Below are 17581 nucleotides of genomic sequence, written 5' to 3'. Positions count from 1 at the left end.
TCTAAAACACCAAGAGAGTGTCGTAATAATTTGTATAGTCAATTCTGCTTGGTTCGTCGGAATCTATGTTGATAATATCCACTTTTGGATAATGCAAGTATCCCCGTTTAAGTGGAATTATATGCAAGTGAACCTCTGACTTCTCCGAAGGGATACGCATTCTTTTCTTTCCATGAACCAGCCATTCATTGCTACTAGCCACTTCAAACACAAAAGATCCGGCTAAACCATTTTGTCCCCATGTTTGATTCAAACTCTCAATCTCAATTGTGACTTCAATGGGGTTCCCAAGTTCGTATTCAGAGGCTTTCTTATTCTTAAACTCCACGTAGAAGAACTGCTCAAATCTAGGTAGCTCTACTGGCACAATCAGCTTCCTTGGCACAACATTTTTCGAATAAGCACTAATATCAATTTCTGACAGTCGAACACCTTTAACCAGTCGACTTAAACAATGTATGATTGTTTCACTGACATCGCGGTTCATGGATATCTTCCGGAAAAGATTACCAAATTCTTTTAGGTTTATTGAATCTTTTACCAGCTGAATAATTAAACCAGCTCGGAACGCATCATATTGATAGCAAAGCAAAGGCAGGACGCATAGCTTCCATACCAGGCTCCAAGCCTCGAACTTTTTGTACCACTCGACATCACCTTGAACTAACACTGCATCTGTTACTAGAGCATCCAATTGCTCCTTAAGCGTGTTATATGTAATGTGTAGACTGAAGGTATCTGTTGACTGGAAAAAGTCTGAAGTGGTTATCTGGTAACAGTTCAGGCAATTCTCTTCGGGATCTGCTGATAGATACAATGGTGAGTCTGGACTATAACCGCCAGATATGGAGTATCTATCTTCAGGAATAGGTGGCAATAGTTTGGTGCCACTCATAATGATAGGCTCCTCTGTAGTGGAAGAACCAAGGAGAAATTTGAAAATTAGCATGTCTCTCTTGAATATGTCCTCCACTGATACAGAGACAGGAAGATAACAACCAATCTTTACTACACTCGTTTCGGAAAACTTACTTGCACCCGAGGTCTTGGTGAATGAGAATACGACGTGAAGTGTGAAAGAACTAATTGATTCCTTCGGATAGTAGCGTATCAGTACCTTCTCATTTACATTTGTAATTTTCTCGCATATGATATCGCTATCCGGGCTAAAGCTTAAAGGGCATGCTGATGTCTGATCGTGCTTTTGCGCAGTAATGATGGCCTCAGAGGAAGCGATTTTATCATGATTAACACACGATAGTTCTAATGCATAGTCTCCCAAATTTAACTCTCTTGCCTGTTCAATTGCAAGCGTAACACTCTGGGCATCATACGAATGCTCGATTCGGATACCAGGCACTGCATCATCTAGGAACTGTTTAACAAATGTTGTACTACCCATATCGATCTCAAGAGATACTGGTTTGAAATCACCGTACGCAATTTCAGTAGCGTTAAGTGTTAAAATTTTCTCATTTTCAACAAGTACAACATTTAGTAGCTGAAAATGCACAAAGAAGTCATCTGAGTTCTTGAATGTAAGTGTAACAGCATCAGCCTTAAGATCCTCTGGAATTCCGTAATTGTCGATAGAAACATCAATGCTAAGAGTGTTAGGTTGCGAAAGATATGCATGATCCGTTGTATGAACATGAAATAAACCATCTGTGGCATAAACTAGACCTGTTGGTCGATCACGGCTCAACTGTAAAAACTTTTGCCACCAGCGCCTCCTCTCGCTATCATTATAGGAAGTTCTGAGAATATTCAGATATGCGTTGCTCAAGATTATTGAAACTGGTACAGCCTCGTCATCAATCTTCAGCTCGTTCAACCCAGAGCAATTCATTAAAGAGTCCACAAATATCTTGAGCAGCTTCAAACCAATTACGTCCCACTTCGACTCCATGTAATATTCATAGCACGAAAGAAATAAAGAAACTGCTTTGTCATGTTCTCTTCTCTGATGGTGCAGAACACCAATCTCAATAGACAAGATATCAACTGTCCTTTGACGCTTTCGACCACATTGATTAAACAAAGAAAGTGCTTTTTTCGTAAGCTTCAAGTAGTTTTCATGAAAAGTAGCTTCGTCAGAATATGTTTCTTTTAGACTTCCAAAAGTGTAAGCATCCCTATCAATTGAAATTTGCTTGGATATCAGAGTAAATTCTGTACATGCAAGCACACCCTGGATCCAACAGTCACGCTTTGCCAGAACGAGCTCTGCTCTTATTTGCACGCCCATAGTAGATTTTGTATGCGGCAGTCGTTCCAGAATATGGTCTAGAAAAGAACACTTAAACTCCAGAATATTGGCTTCTGTAATGAAGTTTTGTTCGATTGAATGAAGGAAGAAGCTGATCAATCTGTACATCCTCAGGAAATCCACCTCTTTTGCATCATCTTGTGCGAGCAGTTGGAACTCATTCACGAAGAAATATTTGAGAGAGTGGTATTTCGTAAGCATCCCATCCGAAAGCACATCACTTAATTTGGCCAGGCTTGGTGTCTCACAAGAGAATTTGAAAGGAACCTCTAAAGTGCCGCTCGATAGCTCGCTTTTGGTATGCTCCGTAATGCATTGTTTTATCTCTCTCAACTCATTTGTAGCTTCATCATACAAATTCATTGCCATGTATAGCTCCAATATATTTTCCCTACAGCGTACTTGCTCTACCCAATGCGTATCTTTATTCATGCTACTCAATTGGGCCTGATAGGTCGTCAATCTATTCTGAAAAACGTTCAGAACAAAAGATTTCAAATGCTGGACAATCTGGCCCCAGAATTCTTTCTTCTCTTTAGGTGATTTGTACACAGATTTGAGCTCAAGCACTTTAACGTTGGGAAAGTCCTTGGCAAATTTATCAATGAGTAAAGTTGACTTGAAAAGTTTCGAATCTACGACCTCTGAATTAGCATACAGCAGAATGATGGGCATCGGGTAATGTGACAAATCCTCTTTCCAGAGTCCATTTTCATTAACAGGAAGCCACTGCCTTATCAATGGACGAACCTTGGCTCTATAATCGTCCGCGGAAATGCAATTAACTGCTGCAAACCTTAAAAAGAGCCTAGAAGCTGCAGTATCTGATTCAAGTGCCTTTGATTCTGTTAAAAGAGAGACGGGTACCATCTCTATCGTTCTCAAACCACCATTAGGCGCCTTCCAATGTATATTTTGGAGTGGAAAAGCTTCCACAAATTGTTCATTTAGAGCATCAAAGACATCAAATGGATCAAAATAGCTAACCAATACCGAGTTTGCAGCAAACTCATTTTTGGAAGCCATTTCCAATAGCGTTATCTTCCCTCTCTTTTAATTTCGATCTATCTATTGAGTATTTTGACTACAAAATATACATTTCGCGCATAAGATATTTCGATGATGTAGGGCAGAAAGATATTGTAATATTTTAGCACAATAGGGATTTAAAGTACATTACCAAAAAATTTGAAGAGCCTCAATGCCTAACACTCGCGAGGATTCGATAAGGAAGAACAATAAGCGACTGAGATTGGCTACGCCGAAGAGAAACTGGAAACGGTTTGAATCAGTTGTACAGCAACGTCATAAGGGAAAACGACATATAGTACATCGTAGTCGAAGGGTAGAGTACAAAGTATATAAGCCAGCTGAGACCGGGAAAACACTAAGGAATGAAAATACTTCGAATGAAAGTTCAAAAGTACTGGGATGGTTGGAATCAATGATAAAAAGGGGCCGTTCTGTTCTGTCGTCTCTGAACGAGGATGAGAAAGCTTTCGATTTGGAGTTACAAGAAGAAGCTAGACAATCGTTAGCCCATGAAAGATTAGTGGAAAGTGTTTTGAATGAAGACTTAGAAGCTCCTGTTACTACGTCTGCAGGCAATGGTTACGGGACGGATACGTCATTCAAGAACTTTAACAGTATATTGCACAATAGTCTTGCTGATACTGCCGAATTTGATGAGGGCAATTCGAATGAGGAGTTATTCGAGGATCAAGATGAGGAAGCAGAGCTTGACGACAGAGCAACTCGTTTTGCAGATTCAATTGGAGAGATTAATGTTCCTGGCAGTTCATTTGCGATTCTTGAGGATGTCGAAAACCAAGATGCAGAAAAAGGGTGGAACTCTGGTTTCGAAGGGAATTCAGATGCTTCATTAGATGATGTAGCGCAACCTGAAAATAATCAAAATGAGGATGATGAGGATATAATTGAACTGATAAGCTCAAGCGACCAACCAGGCATCTCCGAAGAAGAAGGAAATCAACGGTCTAACGACGAGAATTGGGGTGAACAAGCCATTCAACTGTCTCAGGATGAGGAACCTGAAGAAGATGAGATGGTCGATGAAGAGAGCCAAGAAGAAGAGCAAAATGAGCATCAATTTCACATCAGATTTGATCCAGCAAACAAAGCTGATCTTGATGGTGAAGATGAACCAATGTATGAATCAGACAACACAAGTGGTGACGAACACGGTATGAGCCACGTACAGATTGGGGAGGAAGAGATAGGCAGTCAAAGTGAAGAAGCGGAAGAAGAAGCTAGCCCGGTGGAAATAGAAGATCAATTGCAGATAAGGATAGGCGAACAGGACGATCAGGAAGACATTAACGAAAGTGATCAGCAATATGCGCAATACCAAAGAGATTCATATACTGAGGATCCTGGGGTTAGCGACGGTGTTTACGATTCCACCGAAAATGGCGTCATCCGTCACTCACCACCCTCCACGATTAAGGGCGATGGGATTGAAGCATTTAAAGGTCAGCCCGAAACTTCTAATGACTTCTCTTGCCGGCCCGAGGCTGCCCAGATTGCCGTTGAAGGTTCTGAGACCCCAATAATTGCAGGTAGTTCGAGTACTGAAAATGTCGAGCCAGCCAAGAGAGAGATTTATACCGACCAAAGCATTAACCATTCGCCATCCAATTCGCCATTTCTATCAGGCGTGGATGCTTGCGACTACAAGGCTATAGCTAATGCAGTGATAAACCAGATACCTCTCCAAGCAGAAGAGTTAGATGTAGGTGTTGAAAATGAGGACGGAGCTCATAATGACGATGTAAATATCGACTCAACCAGGGTAATCAAGGCGTCCTATCCTAATCAGACTACAAGGCACGATACTTCCCATAATGATGATCAGGATGATGAGGACGAGGGCTTTGTACAAACTGTTACCAAGGTAACTAAAACAGACACCGACTCCGGTGTAAATGGCCTAATAATCCACGAGACATCCACAGTAGAACAAGAGCACCCAGAAACTAATTCCTTCTCTTTAGACGAAACCACCATTTATCACTCATTTGTGGATGAAGATACTGACGGTAGAACCGTAGATCACTTATCACCAATCAAAGACATCAAAAAGGAATTCGAAGTTAAAATTGTCTTCACGGAGTCAGTGTACAGCTCATCATCGTATGACGAGAACGACAATGTCGCAGAGGAGGAACCAGATTATATTTCACCACTTACGGAGAATCCGTTCCAGCATGCGTCCGATGGAGAGGATAAAGACATATTGAAGAGGACTTTAGCGTCACTAGAAGGAAGAACGGATAATGGAAAGATCGCCATTGGGACCAATTCTGTTTCTGCGGCCGAAGAAAATAGATCTCAAACCAATCCAAGTGAGCCAAGGGGGTTGTTGAATGTTGTACATTGCAAGGGAGGCCATGATATCCATGATGATGATAGGGTCTCAAGATCTTCTTATACAGGTGGTGAAAACTTTGGGCCATTTCCTGCAGATATAAAACTTCATGGAGGTTTGCGCACTCGAGAGTCCTCCGTAACGTATATGTCGAATGCCATTGCGGCCCGGGATGAGACGGCTAGCGCCAGTCATGACAAAAGTTCCCAGTATAATGGGCAAACCGCTTCTCGTCGTGAAGAGCATGGAAGCTTGAGTCACCTAAAAGAAGAAGAAATTTCAGAGTATTTAAGCGCAGTACTCGAAGCGTCAGGCAGGATCGAAGACGGTACAGGTCCGAATGAGGCTTCCACGGATTTTTATATTGAAGAAATGAACATCCCTGAAATGAACATCCATCCTTTGGTTCAGACTGAACCAATAATAGAGGCTAATGAATCAATTATTTGTGGCTCACCTGCCAGGGATACGGTCGACGCTATCTACCACGAGATGAAGATTATAGAAGACATAACTGAATGTAGAGGGACTACGCGCTCGGATGATGAGATTGTGGTCATTATACAAACAACGCCTATCATTGAAGTCCCTTTCGCGTCCCACGACTTTTGGCCTGCCCAGTCAATTGGTGAAAGAACAGATAGCCCACCAGCAACTCAATTTTACGATGAAGATCAGTTTGCTGCTTCACGAAAAAGGACATTTTCTACGCTAGAAGATGATGCAAGTGTTGATGAAACGCTTACTACCGCTCGACAAAATACAACCGAGTGGTTTGCCAAAGTTTCAGATACTACTACCCGTAATGAGGACAGTGAGGTCGACCAACCTGAAACTTCGCAATCCTTGGAAGCAGTGCACCTAGCGGCACAAGAGCAACAGACCAAGATAAGAAAATCTGCTCTATCATCGGACGACCACTATGATGCTCCTTCGGCGGGTCAAAACAGTACTCTATTTGGACACCTAGCTACAGGCTCCCTGCCGAAAAAGTTAATCTCTTCTCCTGTGCGTGCAATTTCTTCAATCGTCACCGGGATGAAGGAAGTGGGTAGTGTTGCATCCAGTTTTGTAAAAAGTCTTGATTTAATGAATTTGGAGGATGACACACAGAAGCAAGAAACGCCAGATGAGCACTGCGACAAAGTGGTTGTGAAGGAGCAAAAGACGACTTTAGACAAGTCCAGTAGTTCAGAAAATATGGCGCATCAAGTTACGGAGGAAATTATCATAGAGAAGGACATTGTTGAGAAAAAGAGTACAGAATTTACAATCGAAGAGGTCGCCTTAGAATCCAGCACCGTGGAGTCTGACACTGCGAAGCCTGACATTAAGGAACAAACCATAACGCTAGAGTCGAATCGTAACGACAAATATTCAAGCAATGCCATTAATGAGCAAAACATCAGTGATGATAACGTTAATGAGGATAAAGCGTCTATTTCACAAGCTCATGATGAAATCGTTAGGGAAACTTCCGATGATGGATGTACCATTGAAAGGCAACGTATCGCAGAGCTTGAAGTTAATATGTCGGATGCTGATGGCAGTCATATTGATCAAGGTTTCAGGCCAAAGTCACCGCCTCATGATGGAAATTTCACCAGTGAGAACTCGAGACCTTCAAATCTACCAGTAACCTTTGATGACAAGGAAAAACAAGATGTAACGATCTACGTTGAAGTCGAGAGCTCGTCATCATCTGATGAGAATCTGACATTGGAGCTTTATCCGGCAGACTCTCTTCATAGCTTGGGTGAAAAAATAATCGAGAATGATGAAGGGCAAAAGAATTCTTCAGGAGACGAGACATCTGAAGCAGAAGAAAAGAATCGATGTAGAAATGAGGTGACCATATCTAATGTGCGGGCCTTACAGCAGCTGGCCAAGAAAATAAGCAGTGCACAACCGGCGAGCTCTGATGAGGACGAAAAAACCAGTAATGCCCCAGCCGAAGAGTCTGATAAAGAAAGTTTGCCAATTGGTGTTGAAGTTGATACTGAAAATCAAATTGACCTTAAAATTAGTACTCAAGATGACTCTCAAGCAGACGTGTCAATTATCAAAGAAAGAGATCCTTATCCGGTGGAATCTACATTAATATCCGATTTCAATGTCTCGAAAATTGGCAACAGAAATGACTCCGGCCTTGTGAGAGACGAAGCTCTCTCAAACCAGCCCCAATCCGTCTCTGCTAGTAACTTCGAAGGACATGTGTTACCTGCAAATCTTCCATCAGATCCACCTTCGGAGGAAAGCTCTGACCCTAGCGACGATGAATCGGAGGATAATGGGAACATGGCAGATCTAAAAGGCGATCCCAGTGAATATCAGGGCGAGCTCGAGAAAGCTTCCCCAAATTATTACACTATTGAGGGCAGCAGCGATGAAGGTGAGGGGAGAGAGATACCCGTTAAAGTCGAAAGCAAGGCATGTGAGGCTCCAGTTCCTGTTCCAGTGCAAGTGGAAGAATCTCCCGAAGAAAACATCATCGAAGACAGAGATGAAGATATCGATTCAGCAGTGGAGAACGAAAACGTCACTTCCGGCTTGCTCCAATCATCAAGCACCAAACCACAGAAACGCAAGTCTACCTTGCCTGCTTTACAAAAGCAGACAGGCCTCACGAAAACTCGCAAGAAGGCAAAACTGGGCAAGAAAGATGACAAAAGATCAAAAAAATGGAATCCTAAAAATAAAAACTCTAAGGCAAAGAAGAGAAGAAACCAGCGTGAAAAGAAGTTATAGGAGTTGTTAATCATATGTATTAGTATTGTCGTTCTGTATATTTCGATTGTAAATTATGCGGGTTATGGGTGGAAGCGCTGTAGATCTCTTAATATTAAATGAACATAATAAGCTTTTCAGAGCTAATCACTATATTGTAAGAATTCTGTGCTCAATGGAACAAGTCAGAGCCTTCAGTGCCCCAGGGAAGGCGTTACTGGTCGGTGGTTATCTAGTCCTCAATCCCAAATACAAATCTTATGTGGTAGCCCTTTCGGCGCGTATGCATGCGGTAGTCTCGAAGTGTAAATCAAAAAATGGAGGGACAAGAGTCACGGTCACTAGCATTCAATTCAACAACGATCGTTGGTCTTATGACGTGGTAGAGCAAAATGGATATAGCGTCAATTCAATTGATGGTAAACGCAATCCTTTCATTGAGATGGTGATATTTAATGTCATCAGTTACTACAGACCTTCCTTAACTGAAGGTTTAGAGATCAAGATCGATGTTTTTTCCGATTCTGGATACCATTCTCAAGCGGGAAGTACGATTAAGAGGAATGTTTTTAAAGAGTTCTCATATCACCCGAGTTCGATCTCTGAAGTTCCAAAAACAGGGTTAGGATCGTCTGCTGGACTGGCAACAGTCGTTACAGCTGCTTTATCCTCTGTGTTTAAACAAAATTTGTCGGTGAATAATGACCAAGATTTGGCCATTATTCATAATTTGGCACAGGTAGGTCATTGTCAGGCTCAAGGAAAGGTCGGAAGCGGTTTCGATGTTGCTGCGGCTACTTTCGGTTCCATCATCTATCAAAGGTTCAGCCCCGAAATTATTACTAGCCTTCCAGAACACAGTGCCGGATCTGTTTATCAGGATGAGCTGAAAAGGCTTGTCGATGATGTAGACTGGATGATTACCAGAGACAGAGTTAGACTACCGGATCAACTTAGATTGGTAATGGGCGATGTTAATAGTGGATCTGAGACAACTAAGCTAGTTGCAAAGGTGAATGCATGGTACAATTCCAACCTTCCTCGTAGCTTTGAAATTTACGAAGATATGAATGCTCACAATTTGGAATTCATTAATGCTTTAACTGAACTTAACCATTTGAGCACAAGCGACCCACATACTTACCAGAAAATAATCGATGCGATAGGAAAAGGTGAATTTAGCCAAATCGAACAGGTTACTGAGTTGGCAGAGGTCACTCATTCAGTCCGCCACATTCGCCAAGCTTTCAGATTGATAACCAAAGAAAGTGGTGCGGATATTGAGCCACCAGTACAGACTGAACTTCTAGACGCATGCATGCAGTTAAAGGGGGTCTTGACAGCAATGATCCCCGGTGCTGGTGGGTACGATGCAATTTCACTAATCACCACTGACAAAGTGACTCCAGCAACTCAAACCGAAGGCGATGAGAGGTTCAAAAACGTTACATGGTTAGATATGTCACAGGCGGATATTGGTGTCATTGAAGAGAACCCTGAACACTACCAAAATTTACAGTGAAATGTTCGATTCCCTTGATAAAATATGTAGACTTATAGATCGTGAAACCTCCAGCCTAAGATCTTTTTCTAACTCCCGCGACACCACCTTCGAATTTCGACAAGACATTCCGTACTCTATCGGTATTCACAAGTTCATTTACTTTGATTTTTTCATAAACAGGTTTAGTACGCATCTGCTTGTCAGCGGTATATCTGTTCTTTGACGGTAGGACCCAGTCTGACCTTCTATATGGTTCGCTCACCTTAGGCACCAATGACTCGTAAAGGTCTTTAATGTTAATTACGGCAGTTTCGCTCATATCAGAACCAGCTGATTCACCCGCCGAACTCTCATTTGATTTTTGAGATAATCTTGAAGACCTTCTAATGCTATTTTCGGAGTCTGCTGTTGAGATTATACTAGTGACAGAAATATCACCGTTAATCAAATTTTTGTATGTTTGTTCAACCTTCTCTAGTGATTCAACAGACTTTTGAGTTTCCTTTTTGGCTGCCAGTTGTGCTCTAGTGACTCTCTTTGGAGGAGTACTATCAGGCTCGTTGTCGTCACTATCACCAACAAAGAATCGATTTCGATCATAGGCTTCATCGTCTTCGGCATCGTTATCATTATCATCATCAGATAATGAACCGTTCGGATTTGATCCGTTAGACTCTCGTGTATCAGGATTTTGGCCTCTCTTAATTCTCTTATAGTAACGGCCGTTGTTTCTACTTTTCAAACCTTCTAAATCAACATGCCCACTAGCTGAAACCCCTTTCTTAAAAGTATTGATCAAAAAATAATCATGGTAAGATTCAAATTCCATAGGTTTTATTGCTCGTGAAAATTCCTTGATCTCTTGATTTAGGTTTCTTCTCTTTCTGCTCAACTGTAAAATCCGGTCCAATCGTGTCCCCTTTACAGTGTTTGATTTGATACTACCGAGATCATCAATTCCTAATGAATCCGGCTGCATGTAATTAGGGCTATCCTGAATTGAGTTAACCATTTAATTTCCTCTTTATTGAATTAAAGAAACTTTAATTTTACTGTCATTTCAAGTGTTAAAGTATTTCTTGAGAGGCGCCAAGTGATTAGAAAAAATAGTAAAAATAAATAAATAAATTTACGTCTTATGTGGAAGATGAGGCGAATGCCAGGTTGATCCAACTTCGTTAAGCTACATTATTGCGTCAAAAATTTATTTTTGGTTGAATGGTGGGCTTTATGCTCCGCGCTGGTTAAAATAACTTTCAATTGACGATAATGCTATACATTCTAAGATAAATTGAGTATTGGTCTTCTTGTCGATAGTTCCAGTAAGATCTATGAACAATGAGTCTATGAATATTTAAAAATTCTGAAAATTAGTGCGAACTAAGCACTGCCATATGTAGTGTGCCCAGGTTCCGCCACAGCCTTGGCACAATTTCTTCTGCGAACGTTTAGTTGGAGATTTCTGAGCAAAACAAAGCTGGAGATAATGGTAGCAAGCACTAGCACGGAATTGACTGGAAATGGATTCATGTGAAAAGTATTGTGAGTCCAACTATCCAGGACACTTTGGAGCATATTGCAGACACCAGAAATTGAAATAAGGGCCCCATAAACTGTTCCAAATGTCTCAAACCCGAAGATCTTGGAAACATAATCGGAAATGACAGTGTAATAAAATGGTCTGTAAACTACGAGCAACAATATTCCTAACAAATTAGCAGTGAAGGAATTTGGAATTAAACCCAAGATACCGATAGCAATAGAAGCCACAGAAACCAATGTCAAAGTGCTCAAAGTGTCTAAGTGATCTAGAATCAGTCCAGTGAATGGAATAGAGATAACTCCACCTAGCGGTAGTGCAATATCAAAAATCGAATTCATCTTAGAAGCCAGCTGAGGATCTTTCAGTAAATAATCCTCCTGCGAACGTATCGTAGCCACGAAATAATTGATTCTAAGCATGCAAATCGTGGCAAAGATCACCATCAGATAAAATAAGGGGTTACGAAGTTGTTCTTTCACCGTGAGACCATGCAGGATACCAAATGCTCCACCAGAACTCCTTTCAAGCTTAGCTTCCACATAATTTTCAAGCACTGACTTTCTGCGACCATTTTGAGCTTGCACGCTTTCGTTATACTCTAAAGCTTCCTGAGAAAGTAAAGATTCACGCTCTTGCACATTCGGAATAATAGCAGACCCATCATCACCTTCTAATAACTGACCATTTTCGTCCAGGCCTTCTGTAGTCAACTTGACAACTTCGCCTTGAGTTTTGTATGAATCATGAGACATGATGGCCATTTGGCAAATGACGATGAATAATGGTACTATCAAGTAAAACTTGAAGAAAGTAGGTAAATGTGGATGGCCGTTGTGCTTTTGATAAGTCACTCTATATAGCAAAAACAATGCTGATGATGAGTCGAAAGTTCCAGTTATCAAAGCCAAAATGGAGCCTGATTTCTTTGGGAAGCTGTTAGCTAGTTGGAAACTAGAAATAAAGACAAATGGACCCCCAATAGCGAGGGATGTGTAACCCAGAAGATATGGATCACAGTAAGATTCCAATTCACGAGACCACACGAATATCAAAGAAGCTGCTGCAATCCATAGAGATCCAACAATTCCACAGATTCTTGGTCCATAATGATCTAAGATCCATCCAACTGGTAGTGCGATAACGTTCGTAACACCTGCAGCGATTGTGAAAAGCAAGTTCAATTTCAGATCCTGCTTAACACAGGGGCCTGTAGACTTATCAGCTTGGCATAGGTCGGAGTAAACACCTTCACTGAGAAGCACTGATTTAAATGCTGCAAAACCAAATACTACACCAGCAGCGAAAAGACACCATAAACTAGCGCATAGTATTTGAGCAATCTTCAAACTAGGAGGAGTTACCATTCTCTTAAGCTCCTCAAAACTCTTGATTTATGGGATCTAGTAAGAAGGTATAGAGGTCTCTTTGTCAAGCTCTTTATATTATTGTCCTTCACCCTTTCTTATCTGTGACAAACTGGCGTAACGATAATGCAGCGCGAACTTGTAGGCAACCTTATAATACGATAATGATAAATAAAAGGATTCGATGATATTCAGGAGGTCGAAAACCTGTACAAAAATATCGATTTTAGGTTTAAGCAGCGATCGATGGTTGAGCTTTTTAAAGGATTTTTTCCTCATGTATACAGAGCAGTATTATATTGGTAAATTTTCATACTTAACTAATCAGGTAGAGTTACTCAGATCCGATGACACTGGCATAAGAATGCTTTCTAGCCATGTACGCACCTGACTCATACCTTCCCTATAGAGTCTATCATGCTTAGAAGATCTTCATCTAAGTCGGGCTTCTCTGTCTCTTGGCTTGAACTCAATGGATCTTTGCTAGATACTGGAGACATAATGCTCTGGATCCAGCCACAAACTTGCATGACAAATGGTTTGGAATTAGGGACGAAATGCCCTCCTGCATGCTTAAGCAGAGCTCTACTAGTTTCCTCGAAGCAATAGAAAAGAGCACTTGATCTGGCTTCTGTCACTACGGTGTCCAATTCACCTTGAACATGCAAAGATGGTACTGAGACCTTCTTAATGTATGATTTTTGGAAATGTTCTGGTTCAAACTTGAAACCACTGAAGCTTATGAAGAACTTCAATGGGGGTTGCTGTTCTGGCGAGAGATTTAGTATACCATTGAAATTTGTCAATAAATAACCTGCCAAGCCAGCACCTTGACTAAAGCCCATCAACCCATCAAAGGGACCATTTTGAACCACATAATCATGGAGATAATCTAAAGTAAGCCTCTCTATCTTGAAATCACTGAGACCTGGCCCATCGCGAATGTACCATCCGTTTAAGTCATCGGTTGTGTTGGAAGTACTAAATTCAGAGGCTATATCAATTGTCTCCTTGCCATCTTCATTCTTTGATCTATGAAGGTTTTTTATCATCTGTTTATCAACTATCAAGGGTGCTGTTGGATAGTATAGTTCATAGCCCATCTTCATTAAGCTTTTACGCAATCCGCCAGTCTTTGACGAAAAGATCTTCCCCGACTGAACGAATCCATGGAGCATTAAGACCTTCTTCGTAGCGGTCATCGTAGGATCACTGATTCTTAGGCCAATTTAGTTGTAATCGATTGATATCTTTTAGTACAGCTTATCTCATCAAAGGCGATAGCGCGAATCTTACATCACTGAAAGGTGAACAATACCCAGGACACCTGCTAGCTTTACGGACTCTGAGTACAGTGCTGATTCTGTAGACGTCTTAGCACAATGTAATATGTCCTTTTCTACTATGTACTAATGAATAAATATAAGTAAATGCTACGATCTACTCCGTATCAACTTCTTGTAGCCACTCGACTACCTTCTTGGCAAACCCTCTCGAATTTGGCACATAATGGCCCCCAGCATGTTTTAGGAAAGTTCTTGTCTCTGGCTTACAAGAGTTATAGAGAGCTTCGATTTTGAATGGTTCAGTGATGGTATCCAGGTCGCCTTGAACATGGAGAGATGGAACTGCAATTGGATGGTCATCATACTGTTTTTGGTAGCAATCTGGTTGGAACCTGAACCCGCTAAATGACATAAAGAAGTGCAAAGGAGGTTGTTGTTCCTCAGTCAAGCTCAGAAGACCATTGAAATCCGTCATCAGGTAGCCAGCAACACCGGCACCTTGGCTAAACCCAAGAACGCCGACAAAAGGCCCATTTTCTATCACAAATTCGTGTAGGTAGTCTATACTTGTTTGAGGTAGCTTATAAGTCTTGTTCGTCAGATCATTCTCAATCCAAGCTAACACATGATTATCGTCCCCGCTGGTTACAACGTCACCTATATCATCAGGAATATCGGCAGGCGAATGGCTGTTTGGAGCAGTTGCATAGACCAGCTCGTATCCTAGCTTTTCAATTTCATTCCTCAGTCCCTTTGTCTTGGATTTAAAGTAGTCGCCCGACTGTGCAAGCCCATGAAGTGCCAATATCTTCTTGCTCATCTTCAGTTGCACTCCCAGTGTTCGTATCAGTTGTTTATAAGCAATGAAATGGTTAAGTTCTTAATTAGGATGGTCGATCTGTTACCTCGCAAAAGAAACGATTTTCAACTAGTATATATCAAACTTGAAATTTTAGTCAAATCTTCACAAATTCTGTATAAAAGGGTATCTGAACAAGGATCAAGTATTTGATCAGTTGTTGAAGGTTGCTAGTTGTGGTTACACAGGTTGGTAATTGACTTTTAGCTTTCGAAGGCTGTTTTGATCGACCATAACGGTTAAATAGAAGATCCGCCTTGGGGAATACGAAGATGACTGGATGTCAACATATTGAGCAGGTTTTCCAAAATGAGAAGTCCAAGGAGGGTGTGTTAAAGACATGTAATGCGGCACGCTATATGATCAACCATTTCACCCCGAAAGATAAGTATATGCATGCTATGCGATGCTCTGAGTGTCATGAGATCAATTCCGGATCCAATTTTATGTGCTTGCAGTGCGGATTCTGTGGTTGTTGGAACGGAGAGCATTTCTTGATGCATAGCAAGAAAGTAGGGCATGTTTTCGGAATCAATTCGAGTAATGGATTGCTCTTTTGTTTCAAATGCAGTGACTATATTGGAAACAATGAACTTATAATTGCTTCGATGCTTAACAAATACTGGGATGACGTTTCAATCAAGACAGTGGTACCGAGCGTGGAGCGGAGGGATGGTTTGCATGGATTGCTGAATCTGGGATCTACTTGTTTTATGAGCAGTATACTTCAGATTCTCATTCGCAATCCATACTTCTTCAACTTCTCCATTAGTCAATCGCATTCCAAGAAATGTCCGATTCAGGATCCCAAGAGTTGCATATCATGTGCATTGGAAAAGATGGTTTGCGAGTTTTATGGTTCTTCGGCATATAGCACCGGAGATGTTGAACCACAAGCCATGTATTCTGGTTTTATTGGCCTGTTAGTATGCTCATGGAAAATCAATGAAAACTTGGCCGGATACTCACAACAGGATGCACACGAATTTTGGCAATTTTTACTGAATCAACTGCACCATGATTTTCAAGTTTGCAGTGGCAAAGGAGTCAACGACGCCATTTCTGATGATCTTTGCACTTGTATTGCACATTCTACCTTTCAAGGTTTACTAAAGAGTTCTATCGTTTGCCCCGATTGCCAAAATGACTCTAAAACCACCATTGATCCTTTCATGGATCTATCGCTCGACATAAAAGACAAATCGAATCTTTATAACTGTCTGGACAGTTTCCATAAAAAAGAGCGGTTGCATGATTTTAATTACCATTGCCCAAATTGCAATACATCCCAAGACGCTATAAAGCGTTTAAGCATATACAAACTTCCATCCGTGCTGGTGCTCCAATTGAAACGGTTTGAACATCTTCTTAATGGGAATAGTTTGAAATTGAATGATTTCATTGAGTACCCACCTTACCTGAATATGCGGGACTACTGTAGTTCAGGTGACTCAGACGTCGATGTCCCGGATTTGATTTATGAACTGATAGGTGTCGTTGCTCATAAGGGCACGGTCAATGAAGGACATTACGTTGCAACAACGAAAGTAGCCGGTAGACAGTGGTTTAAATTTAATGATTCCATGGTTTCTTCTGTCACTCAGGAAGAAGCCTTGAACGAACAAGCCTATTTACTCTTCTACTCCGTATTACAAGTGAACTAAATAACGATTTGCATTTTATCTAATTGGCGTGTGAGACGCACTTGAATGTTATTTAATCATGCATGCCTTAGTTGAAAAAGTCATCGTCATCATCATTATGACTGGCGCCAGTCCCAATATTGAACTTGCCAGTGATTCCTGATCTGATTCCTTTTGAGAAAAGTTCAATCTTTTGGCTTCCATGGCCTCTTCGCTATCTTGATTCATATTCAACCTGTCATCTCTACCGTCAACTGCGCCAAGAGTCACCATCAGTTCTTCAAGATCATTAATCTTGGTGTCATTCCCACCCAACTCCAAGAGAGTTATCATGTTCTTGATAACTTCGCTCTTGTAATAAACCAGAAGCGTAGGGCAATTAGATTCTGGGTAATTTTCGATGGCTCTATTGGCGGCGATCTCAACAAATTTGATCTCAGGAAACTTTGGAGCCAATTGACGAAAGATATGTGATAATACTCGACTTTGTAGCTTGCTTTGCAATGTTAGATGTACAAAGACGTATACGCCTTGTTGGCTACTTCCGTCCTCATCATGCAGTTGAGATTCGCTAGATTTTCCAGCTAAATCTCCCATGCTCGCTTGTGTAATCTCTTTGTTATACTCGGGCTTGTTGATCTCGTATACTTCTCCAAACTTTGATCTCTGCTGTAGTTTGGCCATTTCAGCTAGTCTTTTCCTCTTGTACATTTCCAGAAATTCTTCATCTTCTTCATCTTCCAATTCTTCCAAATCGGATATATTTTTGGACTCAAGTCTATTCTCATGTTGCTTGGCTAGAGCTTCTTCTAGGGCTTCTTCGAGTTGAGCAGTCGGCGATGGTGCTCTTTCAGGTATTACACCTTTCGCCCTCAAAATATCGTTCCATTCAGTATCTTCAGACTCGTCCACTTGGACCTGAAACATTGGTTCATTCTGCATGTTATGTAAATTATCGAAGTCCAGTTGTTGCCGCTCTGTCCTTGTAACTATTGAAT

The 17581-nt window shown here is 41.2% G+C and overlaps 9 protein-coding genes across 9 annotated transcripts; 3 read left to right on the top strand and 6 right to left on the bottom strand.

The window, feature by feature from the left end:
• Position 1: 1 nt before the first annotated feature.
• TRS130 (transport protein particle complex II subunit TRS130) lies at positions 2–3295 on the bottom strand (the record flags this gene model as incomplete). Its single annotated transcript, XM_003679666.1, has 1 exon — positions 2–3295. One exon carries the CDS (start codon positions 3293–3295, stop codon positions 2–4), a length of 3294 nt encoding a protein of 1097 aa, XP_003679714.1.
• Positions 3296–3470: 175 nt separating this feature from the next.
• On the top strand, positions 3471–8405 carry ESC1 (Esc1p; the record flags this gene model as incomplete). The annotated part of the gene is made up of 1 exon (XM_003679665.1): positions 3471–8405. One exon carries the CDS (start codon positions 3471–3473, stop codon positions 8403–8405), a length of 4935 nt encoding a protein of 1644 aa, XP_003679713.1.
• Positions 8406–8559: 154 nt separating this feature from the next.
• ERG8 (phosphomevalonate kinase) lies at positions 8560–9906 on the top strand (the record flags this gene model as incomplete). The annotated part of the gene is made up of 1 exon (XM_003679664.1): positions 8560–9906. The coding sequence occupies one exon, from the start codon at positions 8560–8562 to the stop codon at positions 9904–9906; it is 1347 nt and encodes a 448-aa protein (XP_003679712.1).
• A 55-nt stretch (positions 9907–9961) lies between these two features.
• On the bottom strand, positions 9962–10900 carry RFM1 (Rfm1p; the record flags this gene model as incomplete). Its single annotated transcript, XM_003679663.1, has 1 exon — positions 9962–10900. One exon carries the CDS (start codon positions 10898–10900, stop codon positions 9962–9964), a length of 939 nt encoding a protein of 312 aa, XP_003679711.1.
• Positions 10901–11268: 368 nt separating this feature from the next.
• Positions 11269–12795, bottom strand: FMP42 (Fmp42p; the record flags this gene model as incomplete). The annotated part of the gene is made up of 1 exon (XM_003679662.1): positions 11269–12795. The coding sequence occupies one exon, from the start codon at positions 12793–12795 to the stop codon at positions 11269–11271; it is 1527 nt and encodes a 508-aa protein (XP_003679710.1).
• Positions 12796–13187: 392 nt separating this feature from the next.
• Positions 13188–13997, bottom strand: FSH3 (putative serine hydrolase; the record flags this gene model as incomplete). The annotated part of the gene is made up of 1 exon (XM_003679661.1): positions 13188–13997. The coding sequence occupies one exon, from the start codon at positions 13995–13997 to the stop codon at positions 13188–13190; it is 810 nt and encodes a 269-aa protein (XP_003679709.1).
• Positions 13998–14235: 238 nt separating this feature from the next.
• On the bottom strand, positions 14236–14901 carry FSH2 (putative serine hydrolase; the record flags this gene model as incomplete). Its single annotated transcript, XM_003679660.1, has 1 exon — positions 14236–14901. One exon carries the CDS (start codon positions 14899–14901, stop codon positions 14236–14238), a length of 666 nt encoding a protein of 221 aa, XP_003679708.1.
• Positions 14902–15212: 311 nt separating this feature from the next.
• Positions 15213–16604, top strand: UBP8 (ubiquitin-specific protease UBP8; the record flags this gene model as incomplete). The annotated part of the gene is made up of 1 exon (XM_003679659.1): positions 15213–16604. The coding sequence occupies one exon, from the start codon at positions 15213–15215 to the stop codon at positions 16602–16604; it is 1392 nt and encodes a 463-aa protein (XP_003679707.1).
• Positions 16605–16652: 48 nt separating this feature from the next.
• Positions 16653–17525, bottom strand: PLP2 (Plp2p; the record flags this gene model as incomplete). The annotated part of the gene is made up of 1 exon (XM_003679658.1): positions 16653–17525. The coding sequence occupies one exon, from the start codon at positions 17523–17525 to the stop codon at positions 16653–16655; it is 873 nt and encodes a 290-aa protein (XP_003679706.1).
• Positions 17526–17581: the final 56 nt, after the last annotated feature.

This window comes from Torulaspora delbrueckii, chromosome 2 (assembly GCF_000243375.1).
Source record: "Torulaspora delbrueckii CBS 1146 chromosome 2, complete genome".
NCBI lineage: Eukaryota > Fungi > Ascomycota > Saccharomycetes > Saccharomycetales > Saccharomycetaceae > Torulaspora > Torulaspora delbrueckii.
The sequence above is the reverse complement of the archived record's forward strand: the minus strand, read 5'-3'. Positions and strand labels throughout refer to the sequence as shown.